Source organism: Amphibalanus amphitrite, unplaced genomic scaffold (assembly GCF_019059575.1).
Source record: "Amphibalanus amphitrite isolate SeventyFive unplaced genomic scaffold, NRLGWU_Aamphi_draft 000266F_arrow, whole genome shotgun sequence".
Lineage (NCBI taxonomy): Eukaryota > Metazoa > Arthropoda > Thecostraca > Balanomorpha > Balanidae > Amphibalanus > Amphibalanus amphitrite.
This window is the reverse complement of record NW_024881761.1, coordinates 592,600-619,871: the sequence shown is the minus strand read 5'-3', so window position 1 is coordinate 619,871 and position 27,272 is coordinate 592,600. Positions and strand designations below refer to the sequence as shown.

Below are 27,272 nucleotides of genomic sequence, written 5' to 3'. Positions count from 1 at the left end.
CCCCGGTCAAGATGTCTCGATTCGCTGCCAGACTTGCAAAACATAGCCCGGAGAAGGACCGCTCCGGTTGTTTTTCAATAGAAAAACACAATTCTAACGAATAGTGTTTGTCTTTTCAAACAACCTGCGGTTACCAGCATCTGCGATGCTGGGCTCCGCATCGCGGGACCGCAGGTTGTTTGAGCAAGCACCTCTGTAACGCCGCTAAAGGTGTGCCGAATTTAAATGCAATCAGCCCAGCCGTTTCTGAGATCTGAAAGCCTCACCCTGCACGTGCGCACGTGCAAGCTGGGTCCCAAATGACTTGTGGACGGCACCCTAGTTGCCGGTCTCTAGCGGTGTACCGAATTTAAGCTCAATCGGCCCAGCCGTTTTCAAGATCTGGAAGCGACCCCTACACGTGCGCACGTGCAGTTGCACCCCAACCGAGACACATGAGTATACATACTAACTGACTTGTGCACAGCACCCTACTAAACGGTCTCTAAAGGTGTGCCGAATTTGAATGCAATCGGCCCAGCCGTTCCTGAGATCTGGAAGCGTCACCCTGCACGTGCGCACGTGCAACCTGGGGCCCAGCAGACCTGTGCAAGACACCCTACTACGCGATCTCTAGCGGTGTGCCAAATCTGAGCACAATTGGCCCGGCCGTTCTCGAGATCTGGAAGCGTCACCCTGCACGTGCGCACGTGCAGTTGCACCCCAATCGTGGCACATGGAAATACATACTAAATGACTGCAACCTACTGATCGGTATCAAGCGTTATGCCAAATTTGAACACAATCGGTCCAGCCGTTCTCGAGATCTGGAAGCGTCACCCTGCACGTGCGCACGTGCAGTTGCACCCCTACCAAGACACATGGAAATGCATCGCCTGGAAAGTGTCTACCTCCATGCCAAGTTTTAGCGCAATCGGCCCAGTAATTACCGCGAGCTATTGCGCTTATTACAAAACAGGCACCTCTTGGCTTTGCACGTGGAACCACGGGTGGAGAATTATGCTGGACTGGGGGTGCTCGAGCTCTCCCAATTCCACGCCGGCCACGCCGGCTTTGCTTTGGAGCCGCGGCCGGGCGGCGCGGGTCAAGGTCACCGCTAGGCGGCGGCGGATTTGCTGCGCCCGAGCACCCCCAGCTGGTCACAATTCTCCACCTATGCGTGGAACGTGCGTTAGGGGTCACCCATATGCATCGAGAGTAGCACACTATGTGAAAGAAGGGAAAAAGCTACCCCACACAAAAAAAAAACGCACGTGTATCAGCCCAGTGGTTGCCGAGATATAAGTCGTACAAAAACGTCCCCACGGCGGCCGGCCGCTATTTAGCAGTAAAATCGTGTCGCATCCTTCTATGGGAGGTATCCCCGTCACCTGTTTGTATACTGTCTGAGCAAAGGCCATACATTACGGTCCAAACTCCATAGTGAGGCGGACATACGAATTTACGAGAGTTTAGCGACGAAATGATTCACTTAATTGTTAAGTAATGGGTACCATTAGGTAGACCATAAATTTTATCTAGCATCTCACCGTAGATGCAGTAAAAAGTGCTTTACTTTTCAATGTATATAAAGACTTGCTCAGCTCAATCAGTTCACTCTGTATTGGCTCAAGCCGTATCATGCGAACGCAATACAAACTAGAGCACCGACAGCGCAGCGCTCCCCAACTCACTGCTCGCCCAGTCCACCCGGGCCGCCGCCACGACGGCCCCCCGCAAGTAGGCATCCCGCACTGCACCGACAGCCGCGGGCGACCAGCTGACCGGCCAGCTGACCGGCCAGCAGCCGGCGGGCGGCAAGCCGCGGATGGCCGACCCGCCGGCGCGGCGAGGGAGGGGAGGGACGCAGCTGAAAGACCCGACTACATATATATCAAAGAAACATTATATGTAATCATCGATGACGCGACATAAATCTGCTTTATTGGGGTTAGCGGTGTAGTCTGTGATGCCATCACAATGAAAATAGCCTAGTTTTGTAGAGCATCAAATTCTGATTCCATAACGACTCTCGCTAGTCCATTTTCAATTGTAAATAAGCCTTTTATTGCGATGCAAAGTCCCGAAATGGTGCCGACGGCGGCCGGGTCCCCCGATGATACCATACCATAGATGGTAAACAGGTTAGTTCACATTCCCGCCGCTATGCGGGCGGCGGCGGCGCCACCTGTCCTCGTGTCCGCCTGACACCGTAACGATATAGGTCTGAGCTCAAATCTCGGTAATGTCGTGCTTTTTTACTATATTTCTCAAAAACGGCACCACGTGCAATAAAGTTGTATATATCATTGGAAAGAGCATCAAAAGTTGTATAAAATATCAACTTTTGACGTAAACATATCTTTAACGTAAAAAGTTATAAAGCAGCAAAGACGCTCCCATTGACTTTCCATGTTAAAATTTTTCATTTTTAAACGAGCTTCAAAAGAGCAAACGAATTCTGACAGCTTAACGAAGCATAACAACATGTTCTATGGTCTTTTTTCAACAAGTCCTGAAAGTTTAAACAAAATCGTATCATATAATTTTGTACAATGAGCGGATGAAAATGCCTCTGCAAAAACACCCATTGACTTAACATGGGGAGCGAAAAAAGTTCAACTTCAAACTCGTGCAACTCAAGTTAACGAATTCTGACGGGTATACGGCGCACACTGGCGTGTACCAGAACGTGTTTGCCATAAAATGCTGGGAAGAAAACCACCTCCTTCTTGGCTCGTTTTCCCGCCATTGGCGATCGCGCAAAAAGTGTCCAAAACCCCGTTGACTTAACACGGGGAAAATGGAATCGCACGTGCCACGTGCCACGAGGTTTTAAGCGAGTAGCGACCGGTGCCACCAGGTAGATCGCCCCCGGGAGCCCATACCCTGAAATTTTTACGAAGATTGAGCGATTCGTCTAGGCCCCTACCAAGTTGCCCCAATTCGCGGCCAGACTTGCAAAACATAGCCCGGAGAAGGACCGCTCCGGTTGTTTTTCAATAGAAAAACACAATTCTAACGAATAGTGTTTGTCTTTTCTAACAACCTGCGGTTACTTCAAACAACCTGCGGTTAACGCCGCAAAAACGCCACCCGCCAAACGAGAGGATGAGCCTTGCACGTGCAGATCGGAGTGGGTGTGCTACGAACTGACGTGCACTGCACTCTGCTAACCGGTCTCTAGCGGTGTGCCAAATTTGAGTGCAATCGACCCGGCCGTTTCGAGATCTGGAAGCGACACCCTGCACGTGCGCATGTGCAAAATGGTCCCATCTGACTTTTGCACGGCACCCTATTCGCCGGTCTCTAGCGGTGTACCAAATTTGAGCTCAATCGGCCCGGCCGTTCTCGAGATCTGAAAGTGTCACCCTGCACGTGCGCACGTGCAGCTGCACCCCAACCGTGACACATGAAAATACATACTAACTGACCTGCGCACGGCACCCTAATGATCGGTCTCTTAAGGTGTGCCAAATTTGAATGCAATCGGCCCGGCCGTTCCAGAGATCTGGAAGCGTCACCCTGCACGTGCGCACGTGCAAAATGGTCCCATCTGACTTTTGCACGGCACCCTATTCGCCGGTCTCTAGCGGTGTACCAAATTTGAGCTCAATCGGCCCGGCCGTTCTCGAGATCTGAAAGTGTCACCCTGCACGTGCGCACGTGCAGCTGCACCCCAACCGTGACACATGAAAATACATACTAACTGACCTGCGCACGGCACCCTAATGATCGGTCTCTTAAGGTGTGCCAAATTTGAATGCAATCGGCCCGGCCGTTCCAGAGATCTGGAAGCGTCACCCTGCACGTGCGCACGTGCAGCGGCACCCCTACCGTGGCACATGAAAATGGATCGCCTGGTAGGTGACTACCTCCATGCCAAGTTTCAGCGCAATCGGCCCAATAATTACCGAGTTATTGCACTTATTACAAAACTGACACCTCTCCGTATTACACGTGTCACGTGCAGTAGGGGTCACCCGCATGCATCGTCCACAGTAAAATACTTCTAAGAAGGGTATACGCTACCCCACACAAAAAACCGCAAGTGTATTGGTCCAGTGGCTGCGGAGATATAAGTCGTACAAAAACGTCGCCACGGCGGCCGGCTGCTAATGTTTAGTATTAAATCGCATCCTTCAATGGGAGGTATCCCTGTCACCTGTTCGTATACTGTCTGAGTCAAGGCCATATATAGGTCTGAGCTCAAATCTCGGTAAAGTCGTGCTTTTTTACCAAATTCCTCGAAAACGGCACGACGTGCAATAACGTTCTATATATCATTGGAAAGAGCATCAAAAGTTGTATAACCTATCAACTTTTCACTTAAATATATCTCAACTGTAAAAAGTTATTAAGCAAGAAAGACGCTCCCATTGACTTTCCATGTTAAAATTTTTCTTTTTCAAACGAGCTTAAAAAGAAGAAACGAATTTGCACAGCTTAAAGAAGCATAACAACATGTTCTATGGTCTTTTCTCAACAAGTCCTGAAAGTTTAAACAAAATCGTATCATATAATTTTGTACAATGAGCGAATGAAAATGTCTCTGCAAAAATGTCCATAGACTTAACATGGGGAGCAAAAAAACTTCAACTTCAAAGTCTTACTACAAAAAAAATCGACTTCTTACGGGTAGACGGCGCACATGGGCGTGTACCTGAATGTGTCGGCCATAAAAAGGTGTGCAGCAAACCATACCTTGATCGGCGATTTTTTCCGCTATTTGCGATTGCGCAAAAAGTGTCCCAAACCCCCATAGACTTACTATGGGAAAAATGGAATCGCACGTGCCACGCGCCACGAGATTTTAAGAGAGTTGCGACTGGTGTCAGCAGGTAGATCGCCTCCGGGAGCCCATACACTGAACTTTTTATGAAAATCGCAATGCACATTTAGGCCCCCGTCAAGATGTCTCGATTCGCGGCCAACTTTGTAAAACATAGCCCGGAGAAGGACCGCTCCGGTTGTTTTTCAATAGAAAAACACAATTCTAACGAATAGTGTTTGTCTTTTCAAACAACCTGCGGTTAATAACTTATAAACCGCGGCTTTACCTCTGCTGCCTCGGGACTGTTGATAACCACGTGTATAGCGCCACGCCGAGTTGGAGGTGGAAACCACCCTCACCTCGGGGCTGTATATAGTCCGGTGGAAGTCACCCTCACCTCGGCGCCCTATATAGTCCGGTGGAAGTCACCCTCACCTCGGCGGCCTCGGGGCTGTATATAGTTCGGTGGAAGCCACCCTCACCTCGGCGGCCTGGGGGCTGTATATAGTCCGGTGGAAGCCCCCCCCCTCACCTCGGCGGCCTCGGGGCTGTATATAGTCCGGTGGAAGCCCCCCTCACCTCGGCGGCCTCGGGGCTGTTGATGACCACGTAGTCCACACCGAGCTGCAGGTGGAAGAAGCCGCGGTACTGACGCACATAGTGCATCAGCATGTCCAGCAGGTCTGAGAACACGGAAAAACAGGAGGTCTGAGAACACGGGAAAACAGGGGTGAGAAGACGGAAAATTAGGTCTGAGAACAGTAGCGGCGGAACACCTTCAATTAAGGGGGAGGGGGGCCCGCATTGCCGACTTTTGGTCTTATTCTTTCCATGCAACGCCCATAGGGCTAATGTTAAAATGCCAAAATCAGAGGGGGGCACTGTGCCCCGGTGCCCTCCCCGTTCCGCCGCCTATGTCTGAGAACACGGAAAAAACAGGGGTCCTGCCAAAATAGAGAAACAGGAGGTATGGAAACACGGAAAAAACAGGCATTCTGCCAAAACGGAAAAACGGGTCTGAGAACACGAGAAAACAGGTCTGAGAACACGAGAAAACAGGTGTGTGAGCACGGGAAAACAGGAGGTCTGAGAACGCAGAAAACAACACGATGGGTAATGGTCGCCATTTGAACCTGCTACATGTCCAGGAGGTCTGATAAAAACACACCGGAAAAACAACATCGATGGCAAATAGCTGTCCGGCAGTGTTCGCCACGGGCCGGGCCAGCCCAACGGGCCATGGGCCGGGCTGGGCTACGGGCTGGGCCGGGCCCCCAAATATCATTAGTTAACGGGCTATGGACGGGCCGGGCCAAGAGCTTTGTGCACTATGGGTTTTGCGACTAATGTCAATTTAAGAAAATTTTAAAACTGATGCAAACAAAACCCACTGGGAAAATACAAAAACTAAACCAAATTTAAGCAATGTGAAAGAAAAGCTTCTTGATAATGAATTTTGGGAATCTTGAGAATTATCCAATATCACATCATGTCACACATAGGAGGGTTTTCATAAAAATTCCGCAAGCAAAAAGATCAGAGAATCTCTAGCATCATTAGTTTGTAATAAAAGTTAAAATGTAGTCATCAGAATAACTTACTTAGCACTACAACTCCAAAAACTAAGAAGCCACTCAACAATGATGGGCTACAGGGCTACATTAAGTTTAACACTTATATATGGCGATAGTGAGACAATTCCAACACAGTCTTTTTTCCTTCACAGACGGCTTTTTAACGAACAGAACCTTAAAAGGATACTCACAAAACACACTGTAAGTAACGAGGAACTCTACAGAGTATTTCGCGATGAAAGCTTCTTTAAATGTCCATAAATTTGTCAAAATAAATCACAACAAACCAGCCCCTTCTCAACAAAATTTGCAATCATGGCGGCGGCGCTATGTTTATGTGGCGGCATCTATAGGTAGTATACACAACAGTATATCAAATAAATACGTTTTTTAGTGAGTATCAAGGTGAAAAACAAAATTTAACAAATAAAAAATAAAACCTAAATCACGAAGTCTGAAAACTCGAACGAAAAACAAAACAAAAACTTGATCATATATGTTTTATTATACAATTGGTCAAAATCGCTACCTGCCGCAGCTGCGACAATTAAGAAGTGTTCGCTCATTTTCGATTGATGATGATGATGCGTAAAAGTCGCAAAAGTACCCAATGATATTTCAAGCTTACCATGTTTTCTGCTTACGCTGCTAGCGATATCCATATCTTGAAAAGAGCCTAACATAAAATAGCAAGGATAGTTGTCCACAGAGATTCGGTTGACACCTCTTATACGGCCTTGGTTGACACGTGGGCATGAATTGAAAATAGATAGGTTTTGCTGATAAATGGATGGATTTTCTCTTTTTTTGGAAGACAGTGCTAAAGTTAGTGTCACCTATTTTGTATGCTTTCTCAGGCTTTTGATATTGCAGCATCTATGGAGTGAATTTAACAGCAAGGTCAATCCCAGACAGATTCATCAATTCCCATAAGTCAAGCTTTTTTTCTGCTGGTAAGTGCTGGGAAGTACAGAGTATGTGGCAAATACTTCCTTCAAGTATGCATTAGAGTCACCAATTATGAATGATAATGTTCACACACATCAGCTTGCAAGATAACTTTACTCATAGAATGTAGTTAATATACCTAATCATGTAAACTTTTTATAGGTGTGTAATCATGACCTGATTGACTGAGGTGCTTGCTGTTACTGTTAAAATTTGTGCCATAGGTGCTTGAAATGATTATATTCATTGAAAAGAAGGGAGTCATGATTGCCATGTTAATATTCATGCAATTTGAATTGTTCTCAAAATAGTGTAATCAATCATGCTTATTATAGCAATAGACTAAGACAATAACTAGATTGCTTTTTTTGACGGGCCGGGCCGGGCTGGGCTTGGAATATTTGCCAAGAGCGGGCTACGGGCTGGGCCGGGCTCTGAACCCATGGGCCCGGGCCGGGCTGGGCTGGGGATTTTGGGGCCCGTGGCGAACACTGCTGTCCGGCTCTGAATCCATGTCACCATATCAGGTTGGAGCCTGTCACAACAAGGCATTCTCTTCGTATCTGCTTACAGCCCGTAAAAACAACGTTTTCATGTAAATGTTTACGCCATGAACTGAATTGTCATACGTCTACCCTTTGTGTTATGAAAGGGCCTAAAGTTTGGACAATCGTGGTATCTTATATAAATTAGAGCCTAAACATCGCATGCCGCCTATTATGATAAAAATGATTCTAAATTATGCTACATAAACTTAAAGCTACCTGAATTACGAACACTATACAACAAAGCATCCTATCCAAAGCATCCACGTTTTAAACCTATGTGTGCCCCATCGAAGACTCTTCAATACAAGTCGGAGTACCGGGACCAATAATAACTTTTACCCACTACCCAGTGAAAGTCCGTTATAACAATTTCAAACAAAGCATCCATTTTAAACTATAATTTAATTCTGCGTCATAACACATTGTGGTCCGTCCATGTATGCGCTTCTTCATCCAGTCACGACCTTTGACCTTTGGCCGTGACCTTTAGCGGCCGGGTCGTATTGACCGTCTGCAGTCTGGCCGGCCGGTCGGCAGTAGACCCATCGCGCGGACCGATAGATCCGCCGGCGCGGACCAGCCCCATGGCTGGCACTCTATCGTCGGTACAGGGACACGGTGACAGACCCATCGCGCGGACCTGTCCTATAATACACCGCATCATCGGCCGCCGGGGGATGGGGGGGGGGGGCAGAGAGCCACAGAGGAAATCGATGAGAGGGTAACCCAAGGCCGGCACGGCGGCATGACGTAGGATCTGGGCACATGGTGGACACTGGTGAGAAGTAAACCAACACAACACAAACAAAAACTGATCCCGGATGGGCTAAATGAACAATGACTTGATGAGATGAAGAGACTGAACAATGAACATGCACAGTAGATGTGCAAGCGCACCGACAAATGAACCATTCTGCAGGGGAATGGCGACTTTAGCACGGGTGAGGAGGGCCGTGGTCACTAAAAGACGATACCCTGACCGCTCTGACAGATTGACCGATGACCTGCTGGAACTTCAGTAAAACAGGTAGGTACATGACCTGTCGACATCTGGCCTGGGACCCTATATGACCAGTCGACCTCTGTCCTGTGACCTGACATGACCCGACTGCGCCATGACCCGAGCGCCACTGACATTCGATACTTTCTGACCTGCGCTTCCTGACTCTTACCTTTTCCAGCCCTCATTGACTTGTGACATTCCCGACTTTTCATTGACCTTTGGCCTTATACGAGCATCGAGCATGCCCTATCATTCATTGGCCGGCAGCCTTATAGCCTTATTTGACCTTTCACTGACCTGTGACCTGCCAGGGGACCAGCAGCGTGTGTCCCAGCACCGGGTACACGGGTTTGGGTCCGGGCAGGTTTCTGATCTGCTGCTGGTGGACGGAGAGGCCGCGTCTAACCAGCAGCGCCACGGGCAGCAGCAGCGCCAGCAGCAGCAGCACGGGCGGCGTCAGCAGCGACCAGCAGCCGGCCAGCAGCCGGCCCAACAGGCCAGCAGACACCTCCAGCATGGCGGCCGACGCTGCTCCTCACTAACGCTGAAAATGGAGAGAACACAGATTAGACAGAAATTGGTAGAAGATGGGGAGACAGCTAGAAAGCTCACTGCTGATGAGGTGATGCTACACTCATTTGGCCCTACGAGGTGCTGTGTTTGTCTGTCTGTCTGTTTTTATGATAATTAGTGTCTGGGAGTTTTAGTACTCGAAATTGTCGGCATCAACTTGCGCCGACAAGTTGATGCCGACCTGCATACACTGAACGGAATCATTGCACTTAGGTACTCCAAGATTTATTTGGTTTTGGAGTGGTGAGGTGAAAGGGAGGTAATACCCCTCTTGTACATTATTCACATTATTCTTGTATAGTCGACTGCAGAATGATGTTCCACTTTTCACAGGCAATTATTTGCCTGGAGTGGTAGGCTGTGCCGCATCACACAGGCCGAGTTCACAAATTATAGCTTTGTCCCAATGCTCACAATCGACACGCTTAATTGAGTGATAAACGGCACAACTTAGCGCTCCGGTCAACTGATAGCTTCTGAGGAATGGAACATAATTCTGTAGTCGACTATACATCATATCTTGTATATTATTCACTGTAAGATCATTCATTCACATGTTACACCACTAGTAACTATGACGATTTAAGCGTATAAGAGGATAGCGTCTTCTTATCGAGACGGGAATAAAATGCGGGCGTCGTAAATGCGGTATCGCCAGATTAGCCAAGGCCGGGCAGATACAGATAATATGCCTACAGTGCGCCATGTTCTGTGGTCAGATCGGCAATGATTAACCAAGGCCGTATAAAGAGTGATTAACTCCTCCACAGGTCTGTAACAAGGCCATGTAAAAAGTTGAGCGCCTGTGACGCCGCCTCTGGATATGAGCCGCGGTATAAGAAGCCACCATTCGATGGGAATCAGTCCTTACGCTGTAACCTGTCAGCTATATGTAGATGCACCGTCAAGGCCGGATGAACCGGTCTGTGGCGCGCCGACTCTCACACTCTCCCTCTGTCCTTCTCTCTCCCTCTCTCTCTCTCTCTCTCTCTCTCTCTCTCTCTCTCTGTCTCTCTCTCTCTCTCCCTCTCTCTCTCTCTCTCTCTCTCTCTCTCCCCTCTCTCTCTCTCTTTCTCTCCCTCCACCACATCCACCACACATCTTCAGACAGGCACCAAGCTGCCCAGTCCCCCCCCCCCCCCGAGTACGCCCGCGGACTCTCCAAAGGCGTCTCCCCCTCGCCCCCACACCCACCCCTCAACACACACCCCTCGTGCCGGGTGGTGTGTCCTTGGCTGCAGTACATAACACAGGCGTCGGTCTGCGCACAACCAATGATAGTTCGCAGGGACAGGGGCGCGCCTTGCTGCTGAGGTTAACACTCGACACACCCGTGTACTGAATGCGGCCGGCTATTTGTTGTTTCTCATTTCTATCAGAGGTTTTCAATGCAACAGTTAGTTAAACCACGAGAACACCATGCTGGATCTGCGTAGCGGTATAGTCGGTAGGCCCGGGAAAATGTACATTCAACGCCCAATAGGAGTCTTAAAACACTTAGCTCCATACCAGAGTACACGTGAACCCTGTTTATGCTCGCTTCATGTCATGGCGTATTGGGTTAACCCGCGCCCTGCTGGGGGGGGTGTTTGAACACCCCCCCCTTGTGGTTTTTCGCGAATATCTCAAAAACGGCGGCGCGGAGCGCCGCCGTTTTTGGTACACCTTATCATACATCAATTCTACACATGTTGTGAAAATTTCAGACCAAGGTCATTCAAGGTCAGGTCACCAGGTCACTTGAAGTGACCTCACCTCATAAAAAGTTTCAATGTCTGTCATAGCTACACCGAGTGACCGATCGCTTTGAAACTTTCAGCGATTGCTAAGAGCAATAGCATGTACAAAATGTATATCTCAGAATTTTGATATTGATGACCTAAGGTCAGGTCAATTTTGCGACCTCCCCATTATAAGTCAATGGGAGAAAATTGAAATGCGCCTCTTTTGGACAAAAGACATTATAAACACTCCCAAACACCTAATTACAAGTAGTTTAGACACACTGAACATGAAAATGGTGTCCGTGACCCTTGTTTATGCCCTGAGGTCATCTTAGGTCACGAATGGTATCTAACAGTTTTTCGCAAATAACTTTTGATAGAGGCATGCTAGAGCGATGAAAACGCCTTAGATGTGTTCAGCTCGACGATACGGATCGACTGATATGCAACATGACCCTTTCCGGTCAGGTCATGACCTTGACCTGAGGTCAAATTTTCAAGTTGACCTTTCAAGGTCAACTTATAGTTCATTCGATGCGTCTTGACGAGAGGAACACAATGCCGGTAAAAGTAAGCTCGTACAAGGCTTGGGTCAAAAGTTATTGCAGAAAAACTGTTTCCGAAAAAATCAGCTATTTTTGCAGTTTTTGCCCCCTGCAGGCAAAACCGTTGACGTTAGGTCAAATCTGAGAGGATCACTCAGAGAGGGCTTTAATAGGGCTATCGAATGCGCTTTTCCGCGGCGCTGTAGCTCTATTGGTTCTCGAGCTATGCGTTGGCTTCTTGGAAATTTTCGACATTCGACCTGGAAATCGGCGAAATTTTGCCTTCAATGACCTCTGGTGACCTGACCTTTGACCTGACCAAAAAATTGACCGAAGTGATTTCGTCATTATTTTTGACGCTCTTTCGAACGCCGCCTTCCGCGTATCGCTACGTGGCCCAGGAGCCGAGTTACAAGGGGGGGTGTTCAAACACCCCCCCCCCCCCAGCAGGGCGTGGAAATCCAGGACCCCCAGCCGGGCGCGGGTTAACAGGTTAAAGGTAGTGTGCCAGCTTTCCTGGATCGTATGGAGTTAATGGCCCAGATAAGGAGAACCGGATTTTTAGAACTTATCCATACCTTCAAAACTCATGGAAACGTCTTAAATTCTTCAAATTTTGAGTACCCCAGTGCGAAATTCGCCCCGACGGGTTGTCGGTCGTACCCCAACCACATTTCACACCACTATGAACAATAAATGCACACACTGAAATCGCTTTTACCGATAGGCTCATCCAATCAAGTTTCGATAAACCCGTTCATCATCATCTCCTGCGGTTTCGAACACGCCTGTTAGGTGGTGCGGTAGACCGCGCCCAAAGCCAGGGCCCCGGTAACGTGAGGTTGCCGAGTCGGGGCAGCGTGCGCTGACCCAAGCCGGGGCCGCGCGTCCTCCCGGTGTCATGTGATAGCCCGGGGCTGCCCGGGGATGCGGTAGACCGCGCCCAAAGCCGCGGTCCCGGCTTGGGTCAGCGCACGCTGCCCCGACTCGGCTACCTCACGTTACCGGGGCCCTGGCTTTGGGCGCGGTCTACCGCAGGTGGCTTCTGCTCATACTTTGTGGTGCGGTGGTGGTGCGTCGGGCCGCGCGCTCTGACTTCGGCCAAGAAAAATGCGTCAGCTGATCATTGTCATTTCTGCCACTTTCATGTGGTGAGATGGGGTCATAACTTTAGAGACGGCTGTTTCATATCAATTATTTTACATAAAATAATATTTCAAACCATAAATTAATGTTCGACAGCCAAATTAAAGAAACAATACCAATACAGGCTTACAGTTTAAATTCGACATTGTGTTGTCTACGATTAGACAGCTGATAACTCATTCCCGTACGTCGTAACTCTATAATGACCTTTGCTTATTGTCACATGTGCGCCGCATTCGCGATTGTTGCCGACGCCTGTTTGCAGGTCAGCCCACTACAGTTGTTATACATATCGAAAAACCGATAAACTTTTAGGCAAAAAAAGCACTATTTTAGGCCCATTTTTGATTTTTTTTTTGCGATATTAGGTAAAAACAGAAGCTTCTTATCCTAGGAAAAATAAAATGGGAAATCATTGGAAGGTGGCACACTACCTTTAACGATGGTATTTAACAATAACCCACGCCAATGAATCACACATCACTCTCACTCGCACTTACTCATTCTTTCACTCTCACTCTCATCTCTCACTCTTACTCTCTTACTCTCTCACACCCTCCCTCTCTCGTCTCTCTCTCTCTCTCTCACTCTCCTTTTTTCTCTCTCTTTCTCTCTCTCTCTCTTTCTCTCTCTCTCTCTCTCTCTCTCTCTCTCTCTCTCTCTCTCTCTCTCTCTCTCTCTCTCTCTCTCTCTCTCCCCTTTCGTTCCTCTCCTCTTAGGAAATACACTCGTCAATCACACGTTCTTCAGGTTATCCCGCATACATATAACATGACCGTGAAAATACGGGGTTTCGGGCCCCGAATTTGCATCACGAAGTCCTAACTGACTGCTGCGTACTTACTGGTCAGCATTCCGCTGTGAATTACGTGTAGCGTATGTAGACTTGAATGGTGAGAGTGCGTCACAGTCGCCAGTGTGCAATGTTTCAGCCGATGTGCCAGGATAAACGAGAGAGTAGTAGGTAGGACTTCTATTTATAGTAGGTACTGTGGACAGCGTATAAATATAACGACAGCGTGCGGTAACACTACATATAATCATAGACTCGTAGTACTTGCAAAAAAAAAGATAGTACACCTGAAGTATGTGAAATTGTGTATGTATTATAACCGACCGAATAGTTGCCTACCGCCATCGCCCATCAGTATCTACAGGTATCTAAAGGTATCTACAGTATCTACATGTAGGAGGTATCTACAGTATCTACATGTAGGTACAGGCATCGGTCTGGATAAAATATTTTCGTGGCTGAAAAAGCAGATGCTGAAGAATAAAGTCGCAATGCGTCACTTGCTTTTCTAATTTATTTAGTCTATGCTTATTTAACATAAGCAAATGATTGTAGGTATTACCAATTCAATCTTATTAACGTTTTTGATCAGTGTTTAAAAAATCTCCTATCTCAATAAACATGCATACCTACCGCTACTTCAACTGTCGAATTGCCACTTCCTATACATCCAAACGACGGCAAGGGGATAAGCCAAGGTGTGGAACTGATTGGCCAAATGGACAGCTTTATTCATGCGATTCCAGCAGTACATCTTTTGCTAACATTTGTATTGTACGTTCATTGCTCAACTTCCCGTTTAGAATTCTACATTCCGAAACGATTTACCTGCCTGATTAAAACTTTATGATGGGAGTTTTGATGACTAAGGCTCACTACATCAAATCAAATGCTGCCCTTATGATGCATTGTTGCACGTAATGTGTGAGCGATATGACACATTCAGCACTTGTGTATTACATATTTCTATTGCACAACAGTTGACATTTGATAACCTTGGGTGGCACTTGCAACAGACACCCTCGTCTAGACCTGAGTCAGACACACTCCAAAATCCGGCAACACCCACTCTTTAGTCTGGCATTCCCCACTCTGCGGTCTGAGTGCCCTGAACCCACCGCGAGGGTGCACGTCCGGCCGCAACTCCTCAACTGTCCACACAGAGGCTTTTGTTTGGCATCGATGTGATAACACCGCTTCAACTGACGAGTTTTACGTCACACAGCATGCTCATAATCTTTGGGCTTACTACGCACTTGAAAGCCTGCGTCAACCTGCACAAAAACAAGGTCACGTATCTTGATGTGCAGACAGGATGTGTCATTCAAACTGTCGATGCAGACGCACGTGGCCTCTTTCCGAAGTGTCCTTCGAGGTGGTAAATTCAGACGATAAGACACACCCACAGGAGTTCGGCGTGTTTGTCTGTCTATCAGCTGTGTTATCGGGTATATCAGGGAGCCTCTCTCTCTCTCTCTCTCTCTCTCTCTCTCTCTCTCTCTCTCTCTCTCGTTGTCCTCAAAATACCCTACCTGAGCTGTGGGGCGGCGACCCTCTCAGACGATATCTCACGCCAGGTCGTTCCGGTCAAGTGGTGACCTCAGGCGACAGACGGACACTCCCAGGGAACGGGCAGAACTCAGGTTATGTTTGTTTGCACTGGTCGAAACGGGTTGTCATATATTTGCCGAGCTTTGTGCAGTTCCAGACTAAAGATGTCCAGCAATGGGATCATTCGAGTCATCGTAAGTGGGTGTAGGTAGAACCATTATCGTTCCATGAAACTGTTTCTAAATCCATACAGTACATATGACATAGGCATAACGACACATGCATTCGGTTCAACAGCAAAGGACACCGACAGGGCGCTAAAATGCATAAGGCGATGGAAGCATGAATAGTGAAGACTAGGAAAAGGGGCGACCTCAGACTGTGCTTATTTGTTTATTTCATCTGTTTCTAAATATTTCTGGGCTTTCGAAGCACTGGCGGCGAAAAAGCATTTGCACAGAAAAGATTGAAACGAATGTAGCATTGGCTAGTTAAATACCATTCATAATCATTATTCGCATAATTAGGCACAAGAACAGCAGGCGACCGCTGACATGGAGGCTGTATCAACACACGCCGTCATGTTTCCGACACCACCCGGACCTACTCTGCCGTACACAGAACACAGTACACACCCCTCTGAGACAGCACAGACGCCGCCATAACTCGGCGCCACGCGACGGCGACACGACCCAGGCGGGCCGGCAGGTCAAAGGTCGCCGCCGGCGGCCCCGCCGCGCCCCCCATACACCAGTACACGGTGTACTGGTGTTACACCACCCCGGCCGGCTGTGTTTAGGAATTAGCGCCGCTGGGGGCCAGATGCCGCCCCCGGATCCGGGTGTAATCCATCACACTGCGGTCTGTCCAGCGTCTGCTGATCGCTCCCTCTGGGGTCAGGTGGTTTGTTTATGTTAGTTATGTTATCAGTGTGATGACTGGCTAGTCTGGGTGGTGTTGGGCAGTTCATAAAGTGTGAGATCGTATTACAGCGATAACAGGTGTTGGCGGATGTTGGCAAAATAATGAAATACTTTCATAATTTCAATTTTGCAGAAATTTTGAAATACACAGCAAAAGAGTTATCCCGAAAGGCACAGTCTATGCAGATGACATCACAAAACTAAAAATCATTTCGTCTTCGATTGATTGCATTTCAAGGGACCCTCCAACCTTCAAGAAGTTAATGAATTAGCGTGAAAGTGATGTCGCTCTATTCAGAAAGAGCGAAAACGAATATCTACCAAATTTCACTGAAATATATTTACCGGTTTTCAAGACATTAGACTTTTACTTTTGTTTACTTTTTGGGATCTCCGCTGTTCCTAGCGACTTTATTTGGAAGCAATAGTTTTGGCAGCTGAAAGTGCGGCAATTGTCGCGCGCAAAGCAGCATATACCACCGCGTGCTACAAAACGTTTTAGTAAAAGATTTAACCCGCGCCCCACTGGGCGTCCCGCTTTTCTGCAATAACTTCTAAACCGCTTGACGTATCGACGCCAAACTTTCAGTACCTTCGGCTGCATCAATTTGACACTTTGTGTCAAAATATGAATTTCGTAGCTACCATAGGTCGGCCGGAAATGACGTCAGAGTGACGTCATGTTCGGCCGATTTCGACGCAAAACATTGAAGCACGGCAATCGCTCCCAAGAGCTCAGTTTTTAAGCTAGATCCATTTTCTTTGCAGGAAAAGACTCATGATGGACTGCGCTATCAGACTGCTATCTCGGATTTTCAAAATGTTGAAAATTATGAAAAATTTATAAAACAAAATTCAAAATTTATATTTTTATATTTTTTTCAAAAAGTTTTTGACTTTACCAAAAAAATTGGAATATATGTGAAAGAACGCATGCTTATGACTTACTCTAGCAAGTTTTAGCTAAATATCTTAAAAAATGACCAAGTTATACGCATTATTGCAAAAAATTCACAATTATTAATTTTTCAAACCAATTTTCAGTACGTATTTGTTATCGTACGCCAATATAAATAGCACCATCGTGTTCCTGAGCTCAAATTGCATAAATGGACACCTTTTTTGTTGAAAAATTTTAACTTCAAAATTTGACCTTTTTTGACCTGAAAGTGACCTGACCTAAGCTGAATTCGACTCAAAATGACCTCAAATGACTCAGACGACATCAACTTCGAAATATATGGCCTAAATTGACCATAAAACATGTGTCACGTGACCGACGCATGATATAATATTTCCGTGACCTGTGATGACCTGACCCTGACCTGAAAATCAAAGTACAAGTTTGGTACCCTCAGGGTATCTAAAGCATCTGTTCACAAGTGTGTAAACAAAAAATGAGCCTGATCTGACTTGTAAGACGGCGGCTAGAGCCCAAAATGTGAACAAGCCAAAATGCTAATAGTTTTTACTTTGACCTGACCTGTGACGTCATCGGTGACCTCGAGGTCAATGAAAATAGGTTTCGCTCGACAGTTTCTCCAGGGCTATTAGACGCCGTTTGAATTTTGACGATCGGCCCAGTAGTTTCGTACATAGATAGGAGCGGGGCTCTGGAGAGTCCCCCCCCCCCCCCGTCACTCGCGTTATGGAAAATACCCCAGTCATGCGCGGGTTAAGATGGGGTATCATTGGCTTTCTCTCATCACGAGCAGCGGGCTCGTTTTATTCTGCGAAGCTCTAGCTCGACCAGGGGCGAAACGGCAAGGTGATATACGTGCGATACGGCTGGCAAGACACCAATACGTGCGAGAGGGCACGAATAGTCGCAGGTGGTGCACCATGGAGTGGCAACAAATAGCAAAATACTACGGCAAATAAAACACACCTCGTCCAAAACGTCGCGGCAGTCGGCAGTCATGAGGCGTGAACTACATATGAGCGATCACCAATTATAACTCATTTATATGTTTCAGCAAGTCAGCATATTTGCGGAATTAACAAACTACTACGCAGAAAAACAAACGCCACTCCACAGCCAACTTAAGCTACAGAACCATCCGTTACTCCACAGCTGACCGTGATATAACACAAATGGCTGTCTACACAAATGATTATACTAACTTTGTAGCCGATCGTACCTACTTTCGTAACTATTCGCAACTGCAAAACTGATAGTAGTTCCATAACTGATGGTACTTAGCAACTGATCGTACATATATCATTGATAACAACACTGATAGTAACTGATTAGTAACTATCAGTTGCCATCAACACACAAAACTTACTGGCCGTAACGCTGGAACTGATTATAAACGCACTAATGACCCTATGTAAATAATGTCAAAGATCTCGATCACAGGCTCAACTCCGCAACTCTGACTGCATCACACGTGAATAAACACACATCAACATTCAACATGCCTACCAATTGTTGCACCATTGGATGTTTGCCCAAAAGACGGTAAGAAATGGAGACCACGGTCTCCATTCCTGTACGCCGGACGGTGTTTGTAAGTACCTATCTCCGAGCCCGTATGCAGTCTTAGCCCGGCGGGCCCTCGACTTTTTATCAGACTATGTAGGTGGTTTATGGTACGATAATGTTTATGGTACGTCCTATATTTGGACTGCGAAACGAGCCTTTAATCTACACGATATTTTACAAAACTCTGTGTGACGCGAGCCAAACAGGTAAATAAGAACGCATGCGGTGCATATGTGTATCGCCATGTGTGTATGTGTACCCTCGCCGGCCGAGCAGCAGGGGTGCCGCGCCCTGTACGTTTTTTCTCTCGCAAAACTCCCTGCTGATAGAGAGCTGAGACTTAGCACGTCTCTGACCTTTGACTCAAGCCGGATCTTGTCACAACAACCGTATTTTCAGGTCAGAACAGGTCACTGACCTATAACGTCATAAGTGAGCCTCTTTACAGTCCTAAAACGACGCAACGTCGCAACAGCCTCAGTGCCACAGGAGCTTTTACAACGACAATTTCTTTGCCAGCATCGTGTTACCCCCGTCAAGACGCATCGAATGGGCTATAAATTGACCTTGAAAGGTCATTTTGAAAAGTTTACCTCAGGTCAAGGTCACAACCTGACCGGAAAGGGTCATGTTGCATATTAGTCGATTCGTATCGTCCAGCTGAACACATCTGAGGTGTTTTCATCGCTCTAGCTTGTCTCTATCAAAAGTTACTGTCCAAAACTGCTGGAGACCTTTTATGACCTGATATGACCTCAGGGACATAAAAAGAGGTTACGGGTGCTATTTTCGATTCAACTTCTCAATTTTACCTGTACATTGATGTTAGAGAGTGTTTGGAATGGCGTTCGTCCAAAAGAGGCTCTTTTCAATATTCTCCCATTGACTTGTAATGGAGAGGTCGCAAAATTGACCTGACCTTAGGTCAACGATATCAAATTTCCGAGATTAACATTTTGTACATACTGTTACTCTTGTCAATCTGAAAATTTCAAGCCGATCGTTTGGTGGGTGTAGCTATGATGGGGATTCAAACATTTCTGACGTGAGGTCACCTGACGTGACCTGGTGACCTGAGCTTGAAAGTCCTGGGCCTGAAATTTTCATAACATGTGCGAACAAGATGCATTAACAGGTGCGCCAAAAAAGTTTTTGAGATATCTGCGAAAAACCGCAGGAGGGTGTTCAAACACCCTTGGCCCGGCGCAGGATATATATTGGAGCGGAAGGAAGCTGATTGGCCAGTCTTCAGTGACGTTCTCCACACGAGAGTAGCCTAAACGAAACTGGTCATGACAACATCAAAGAGAAGACCTGGATAGTAGAATATATGACCATGCAGCTTGCAGAGCTTTCTCCCCCTAGCCATGGGAGCCGAACCGTCCTGTTAGGTTATATTGCACTCCACGGGAAGGCGGAGAGCAATCATCGTCAGTTCCTCGGCGCCATTAGGTCGGTACGGCGTCTAGTGGGCCACCATTGAGAGGCTGCCTACATACATGCCTACGCAATGGCAGCCGCTTCGGAAGGCGCTAAATCACGAATAAATAAGCCTATTGTTGATGGCTGATAATGTTATGCATTGGAAATGGACAGTAACATAGGTTGTGCCTCATTTTGTGCATGCGTGAATTGTGAATTTTTTTAGGTAGGTATTTTGGACGCTCGGCTTTTACTAGTCAACTACCACTTTGAGCGAAAATTCAAGGCGCGATATAACCACACCTATGTGGTAGCTCATGAGATCAGGCTCTCTCTCGGTCCGAACGATGAGAAGCAAAGATCGCGTTCCGTTTGACCGCTCAAACCTCTGTAAAATCAGCCAGATCCTCATCACCTGTTGTAACCTGCCTGCAGTGTATAACACATATAAAGGACACCGCTGCCACCCTCACCTTTCCGAGTGCTCTGTACCAGTCGCCCCCTCTCTCTCTCTCCGCTCTCTCGCTCTCTCCTGCTCGGCGTGTGCTCCTCCCTGGCCGGCTCCCACCTGACTGACTGCCGGTCGGCCGGTCGGAGTCGGACGGCGGGCTGGGAGCCGGCGCAGCGCCCTCGACAGGCGCCGGCAGACGCCGAGCGGGAGCACGGGAGGTCGGGAGGTGGGGGCCACTCCAGGCAGAGCGAGGAGCACGGGAGGTGGGGGGCAGGCAGACGCCGCGGGAGCACGGGAGGTGCGCCGGCAGAGCGGCGGGAGCACGGGAGGTGGGGGCCACTCCAGGCAGAGCGGGGGAGCACGGGAGGAGGTGGGGCCAGGCAGCACGGCGACACAGGGGTAGAGCAGCGGGAGCACGGGAGGTGCGCCAGGCAGAGCGGGTAGAGCAGAGGAGCCGACACAGAGCGGGGGAGTCACCGAGGCAGAGCGTGTACATAGAGCAGGGGAGCCGAGACAGAGGAGGGGAGTCGCCGAGGCAGAGTGTGCACTGTGCAGAGGTGGCATCAGAGGCCAGTAATGGGAGGGGAGGGGGGCAGGAGGGAGTAGGATAGAGGGTGTGAGAGAGCGCAAGGGTTGGTGAAAGGGAGAGAAAGAGAGAAAGCGAAAAAAAGAAAGAGAGGAAAGGGTGGAGCGAAAGAACAAAGAGAGAAAGAGAGTGAAGAGAGAGAGAGAGAGAGAGAGAGAGAGAGAGAGAGAGAGAGAGAGAGAGAGAGAGAGAGAGAAACGAGACAGAGACGAGACAGACATACAGACAGACAGATGGAGAAGATGGGAAGCGGGAGAGCTGTGATGCAAGGACCGAGGTTCTCAGAGTGGAGTGTATAGAAAATAATGAATATTCCATGATGCTGCATCAGTTATAGTGAGTCTCTCCAACGCCCGGAGCCCCACCGGCAGTGCTAATGGTACGGCCGGGTCCATGCTCGTAGCTCATTTCAAGGTTAACGAGACTCGCATATGCACACCTAGGAGCTGTTTTTAGTCACGGCGATGGAGGTGCTGGTGCTGGGACACAGAGAAAGAGGAGAGAGGAGGGAGGGAGCCGGAGAGAGGGTGGGAGGGAGAGAGGATACTCATGCCCCAAAGATCTAACGAAAACAAAACACGCTAGCGTCAATCCGTAGACAGTGTTTGAAAGCATCGACAGTGTTTTGTTTTTGGTGACTGATTATATCGGTCGTGTGTCGCTGTCAAACCGGGCCGGGCCGGGTTGGGGGTGAGGAGGGCCGTGACTCACTGACTTTTGTTTTCCGAACCATCACAAAGCGGGGAGGGGGACCGAGTATCTTAACCCGCGACCTGCTGGGGGATGGCGTTTGAACACCCCCTCCCTGTGGTTTTTCGTGAATATCTCAAAAACGGCGTCGCGCAAGGTCATTCAAGGTCAGGTCACCAGGTCACTTGAAGTGACCTCACCTCATAAACAGTTTCAACTTTCAATGTCTAGCATAGCTACGCCGAGTGACCGATCGTTTTGAAACCTTCAGCGATTGCTAACAGCAATAGCATGTACAAAATTTATATCTCAGAATTTTGATATCGATGACCTAAGGTCAGATCAATTTTGCGACCTTCCCAGTCCCAATTATATATATATTATATATTCAATGGGAGAAAACTGAAATGCGCCGCTTTTGGAGGAAAGCCATTCCATTATAAACAATCCCAAAACTGAATTACACGTAACTTAGACACACTAAGCATAAAAATGATGTCCATGACCCCTGTTCATGCCCCTGAGGTAATTCCAGGTCACGAATGGTATCTAACAGTTTTTTTTCGCAAATAAATTTTGATAGAGGCATGCGAGAGCGATGAAAACGCCTTAGATGCGTCCAGCTCGACGATACCGATCGACTGATATACAACATGACCATTTTCGGTCAGGTCATGACCTTGACCTGAAGTCAAATTTTCATGTTGTCTTTTCAAAGTCAAGTAATAGTTCATTCGATGCGTCTTGACGAGAGGAACGCGATGTCGGTAAAAGTAGCCTCGTGCAAGGCTTGGATCAAAAGTTATTGCAGAAAAGTTTCCGAAAAAACAGCTATTCTGGCAGTTTTTGCCCCCTGCAGGCAAAACCGTTAACGTTAGGTGAAATCTGAGGGTATTGCTTAGAAAGGGCGTTAATATATAGGGCTATCGAATGCGCTTTTTCGTGGCGCTGCAGCTCTATTGGTTCCCGAGTTATGCGTTGGCTTCTTGGAAATTGTCGACATTCGACCTGAAAATCGGTGAAACTTTGCCTTCAGTGACCTCTGGTGACCTGACCTGACCTGACCTGACCTGACCAAAAAAGTGACCGAATTGATTTCGTCATTATTTTTGGCGTTCTTTCGAAGTCGAACTCCGCCTTCCGCGTATCGCTACGTGGCCCAGGAGCCGAGTTAGAAGAGGGGTGTTCAACCCCCCCCCCCCAGCAGGGCGTGGAAATCCAGGACCCCCAGCCGGGCGCGGGTTAACTTTATAATGTGATAATTTGACAGTTTTTCTTGATGCTATCTTAGCATTGGATAGACGTTTGATTAATACCATGTATCATGATAAAGCGATGAAATTTACTGATTAGGAGAATTGGAGACATGATCGAATATTGCAGGGCTGCGGAGTCAATGGATTTACGGCGACTCCGACTCCGACTCCGACTCCGGCTTTCAAAAACCAACTCCGACTCCGACTCCGACTCCGGGCAGAAATGTCGACTCCGATCGACTCCAACTCCCGACTCCGACTCCGCACACCTGGCAGGGCTGCGGAGTCGACAGATTTTCGGTGACTCCGACTCCGACTCCGGCTGGGGTTTCCAATATCGACTCCGACTCCGACTCCGACTCCGGTCACAACTGTCGACTCCGACCGACTCCGACTCCGACTCCGACTCCGACTCCGCAGCCCTGGAATATTGTCACGGATTGTCTGACTGTTCAGTACATGTAATCATTTATTGCTTGTGACATTAGTAAAGGATTTGAGACGAATTGTGCATTCATTGTTTTTTGTGTGATCATTTCTACCTTGCAAGACCGACGAAGAGCAGTGCTCGAAACTTGGAAAGTCCTATTCTTAACAAATTCAAGAACTTTCGATAAAAATATTTGCACTCTTACTTTGAGGATTAGGTCAAGTAATGAAGCTGTAAGTCATGATTTTCCTTATAGTGCTTAGTATAAGCATTATTTCAGCAATTTATTAAAAAAAACAGCGCATAGCTTGGGAACCAAAGAGGAACAGAGCCACGGAAAAGTGCATTCGATAGCAATTCCGCGCACCGAGGGGGGGGCGGTTAATCGCCCCCCCCCCCGAGGTTTTTCGGTGATAGCGGAAAAACCGCGGCGCGTAGCGCCGCAAAATTTCGCATGACTTTTCCCTCATTAATTATACACATGATATGCAAGTTGTACGAAATTGACAAACATGATGTCCTGACCTCTCAAGGTCAGGTCGCCAGGTCACTTCGAATGACCTAGGATCAAATCACTTTTTTGCAAATTTGTCACCGTGTCAGAGCTACAGTAGATGACGGCGGCCATTGAAAGTCATAGGATGTTGTGAGGTCATGGATGGCTACAATTTGTATATCTCGGAATTTTGATACCCATCGATGACCTAAGGTCAGGTCAATTTCTTGACCTCCCCATTATAAGTCAATGGGGAAAAATCAACCCTATGTTTTCCCCCCTGAAACGCGTTGGAATGGCCCCATAGGTATACCAATACCATGAATAACTTCATATACGATTAACACGCGCAGTGGAAGGGTTGCGAGTACTACGCCCAGTGGAAGGGGGGGGGGGCGGATGTCGCCCCCCCCTAAGATCTCAGCTCCCACTGGAGCTAGAAAGACGAAAATTGGAGGGTAGGTGGAGGCCCTGGGGAAGTCTGTTCTGTGTGAATTTTATGACCCTAGGTCAATATCTTCAAGGTCAAATGAGGTCAAATGTGGTCAAATCTGCCATATTAGCGACTTCTTTGCGTTTACACGCCAATAACTCAAAAAGTTACCGGCCGATTTTCTTTTTTCTTTCACTATACGAAAGAACAGACATTTGTGAGTATGTATAGTGAATTTCTAGTTAATCCAACAGTAAATATGGCAGTTAGAAGCCTGCTAAGCGTAAGATGTCGCCGGCTGAGGCGGGATCGGCCGCCGCGGGAAACGCGGCAATCACAATTTTGTGTTTACACACTCATAACTCAAGTTGTTATCGGCCGATTTTCAAAATTCTTTGACCATAAGATTGCCTGTACATTTCTTAGTCTTCTCACAAAATTTGACGCGAATCGAACAAAATCAACGGCAAGGAGCGCGATGTAAAGACGTAACCAGTGGTCGATAAAACTTCCAACGTGCCAACGCTCGTTAGAGCAAGATATTAGCAATACTTGGAAGAGCTGGAGACAGTCCGCCCGTCTACATGGATGCTTCCTTACGCCTAAAATACAGCATTGACTTATGACTTTCTAATCGTCCGGTGCTGTTATCGGCTGCTCGGTACCGCGTGTATGCTCCCTCATTCACTCCTGGTCACCCTTCGGTCACCCCTCGCTGGGTCGGGCCAGTCGGCTATTTTTATCCTCTTTCCGGCTAGGCCACCCGCTGAGCTCCCGCCGTGCCGCGCCGTCTGCGAGGGACCTGACCCTTCTGCCGGCAGAGGTTTCTCCAGGTGTCTCCAAGGAGCCATCGTAGCGCTAGGGGTGTGCTCCGCATACACATACATTGATTTTCGCCCTTACTAGCAGGGCCGCTGGCACGCGTTGGCAGCGCCCTGCGGGCATTTTTTCGCTTAGAGTCATTTTGTGGTAAGGAGGATCAGAAAATCACCCTTCCAACTTTCTCCAGGCCTGGGTGTTTTATCGAGCGCGCCTGAAAACGCACAGTGGACCGGAATCACACTTCGATTGCGTTACTTCGTATTAGGTAATACGATCAAAAGTGCACTCTTTGCTCAATCAATAAGGACAAGTGCGTTAAAGTACACATATAAACTTTTAAATTAAAAGCTTTAAAATCCTAAATTTCAACATCTCTACGCTGATGATAATCGTTAGTTGTTTCAGACTTTGACGCGAAAACGTAGGCATTCAGATCCATCGTGTGACCGGTCACTGTATGCAGTAGTGTGATGGTTTGAGTTGGGGAGTCAAGGCCGTGTGGGGAGAAGGTGAGGAGATACCGGTGTGCCGACGCGACGGATGGCAGTGATTAGACAGTTGTGCATGCATTGTTCATCTAGCATATTATTTGCTTGGGCGAATCTATAGGCATGGCGCCTGTTTATCCGTCTAACTCAAAGGAAAGGTGTGAGTACCAATACTGGTCGTACTTTTCATAGTCTCAAAGAGAGCCTGAAGAAACACACGGAAGGATTACATAAGGACCGGCCTAATTCGGAAAGAAAAATGCTGGCGTCGGCATTGTTGGGGCACTAGCCAATATCAGTCTGGGATACAACCATCAGGTAAGAAGGACGTTTAAATCATCGTTGGTTGTATACGTGCATTCTTGCATTGTTGTGTTTTGTAATGATGATCATGCATGTTAGTGTAGTTGTGATGCTTGTATGCTGCTCCAGAACGCATCGGTACCCAAGTAGATATATTGGTCGAAACGGCACCATCATTTAGGAATTAGTCATGTCTTAATTAACCCTCGCACTTGGAGAGGTGGGGCCTGAGGGGTGTGTCGAAAGCCCCCCCCCCTCGTTTTTTTCGCGAATAACTCGCGCAAACAGTGGCTGATCGCGACAAAACTTACAACATCTACAAGTGAATTCAGTTTGTAATAAATATGTCATGACCATGACCCAAATGACCTTTGACCAGTCACCTGCTTCTTCAGATTATTCAGGCTGGAATCGAGATTAGCGCATATGTCAGCAAGCACATTCCGTGTGTTTTCTGTCTTTTTGTAGCTATTAACGTTTTAACATGTGAGATGTTGTTTGTGCCATGCATAATAGTGGCTCCAAAGGTCACTTGAAGGTCAGGTCAAAGTCATTGACCATAATTGACTTAGATTACTTTTCGATGTTTGTAAGTTAGTTTTTGGAGCTGATTTCGAATGAATCGCCCATTCGAACATTTAGGAAGTAATTGTGGTGCCTATGTAACATGTCACTATAAAGTTTTAGCCCGATATCGTTGAAAATAGCTAAGGTATACGCGTCATAGTCAACATTTCACTATAATTAACTTTTCAAATCAATTTGTTCGTACGTTTTTGACATCGTACACCAATATAAAAAGTACCGGCGTGTTACTGAGCATAAATACCATCCAATAGGCATCCTTTTTGTTGAAAATTTTCAACTGTAAAATTTGACCTTTTTAGCCGAAAGTGACCTGACCTCAGCTATACCTATTAAGCTGAAGATGACCTCCAATGACACAAACGACACTTATTTCAAAATCTATGGCCAGAATGAGCCATATAACATGTGTCCCGTGACCGAGTCATGATTCGACAATCGACAGTCGACCTCCGTCGACCTCAGTTGACCCGACCTTAGTGTTCTTGCAGCATGCAAACACCAACTTGATGAATACTAAGGATCACAACACAAAAACGTTGAAATCGAGCATATGTCTCTCATGTTTTCACGATTGGAGCCATTCGGGAAAATTTCTTTAGACTTCGTCTGACCTCTATATGACCTCAGGTCAACCGAATCAAGAAAAAACGGGATGTATGTGATGGTACGCGGTGAGCTTAGCATATCCTGAAAGTTGGAATACATCGATGAACAACTCTAGATTTTATGGAAAGAAAT

At 47.4% G+C, this 27,272-nt stretch overlaps 1 protein-coding gene across 1 annotated transcript in view; it reads right to left on the bottom strand.

Moving 5' to 3' along the window:
* Nucleotides 1–20,572, bottom strand: part of LOC122386891 (cytochrome P450 4V2-like) — a 126,257-nt gene extending 105,685 nt beyond the window's left edge. The window contains exons 1-3 of the mRNA XM_043376604.1: nucleotides 20,465–20,572; nucleotides 9,124–9,370; nucleotides 5,333–5,436 (exon numbers count right to left, since the gene is read on the bottom strand). Of these exons, the coding sequence (XP_043232539.1) occupies nucleotides 5,333–5,436; nucleotides 9,124–9,343 (324 nt within the window). The 5' untranslated portion in view covers nucleotides 9,344–9,370; nucleotides 20,465–20,572. The remainder of the gene's footprint in view (nucleotides 1–5,332; nucleotides 5,437–9,123; nucleotides 9,371–20,464) is intronic.
* Nucleotides 20,573–27,272: the final 6,700 nt, after the last annotated feature.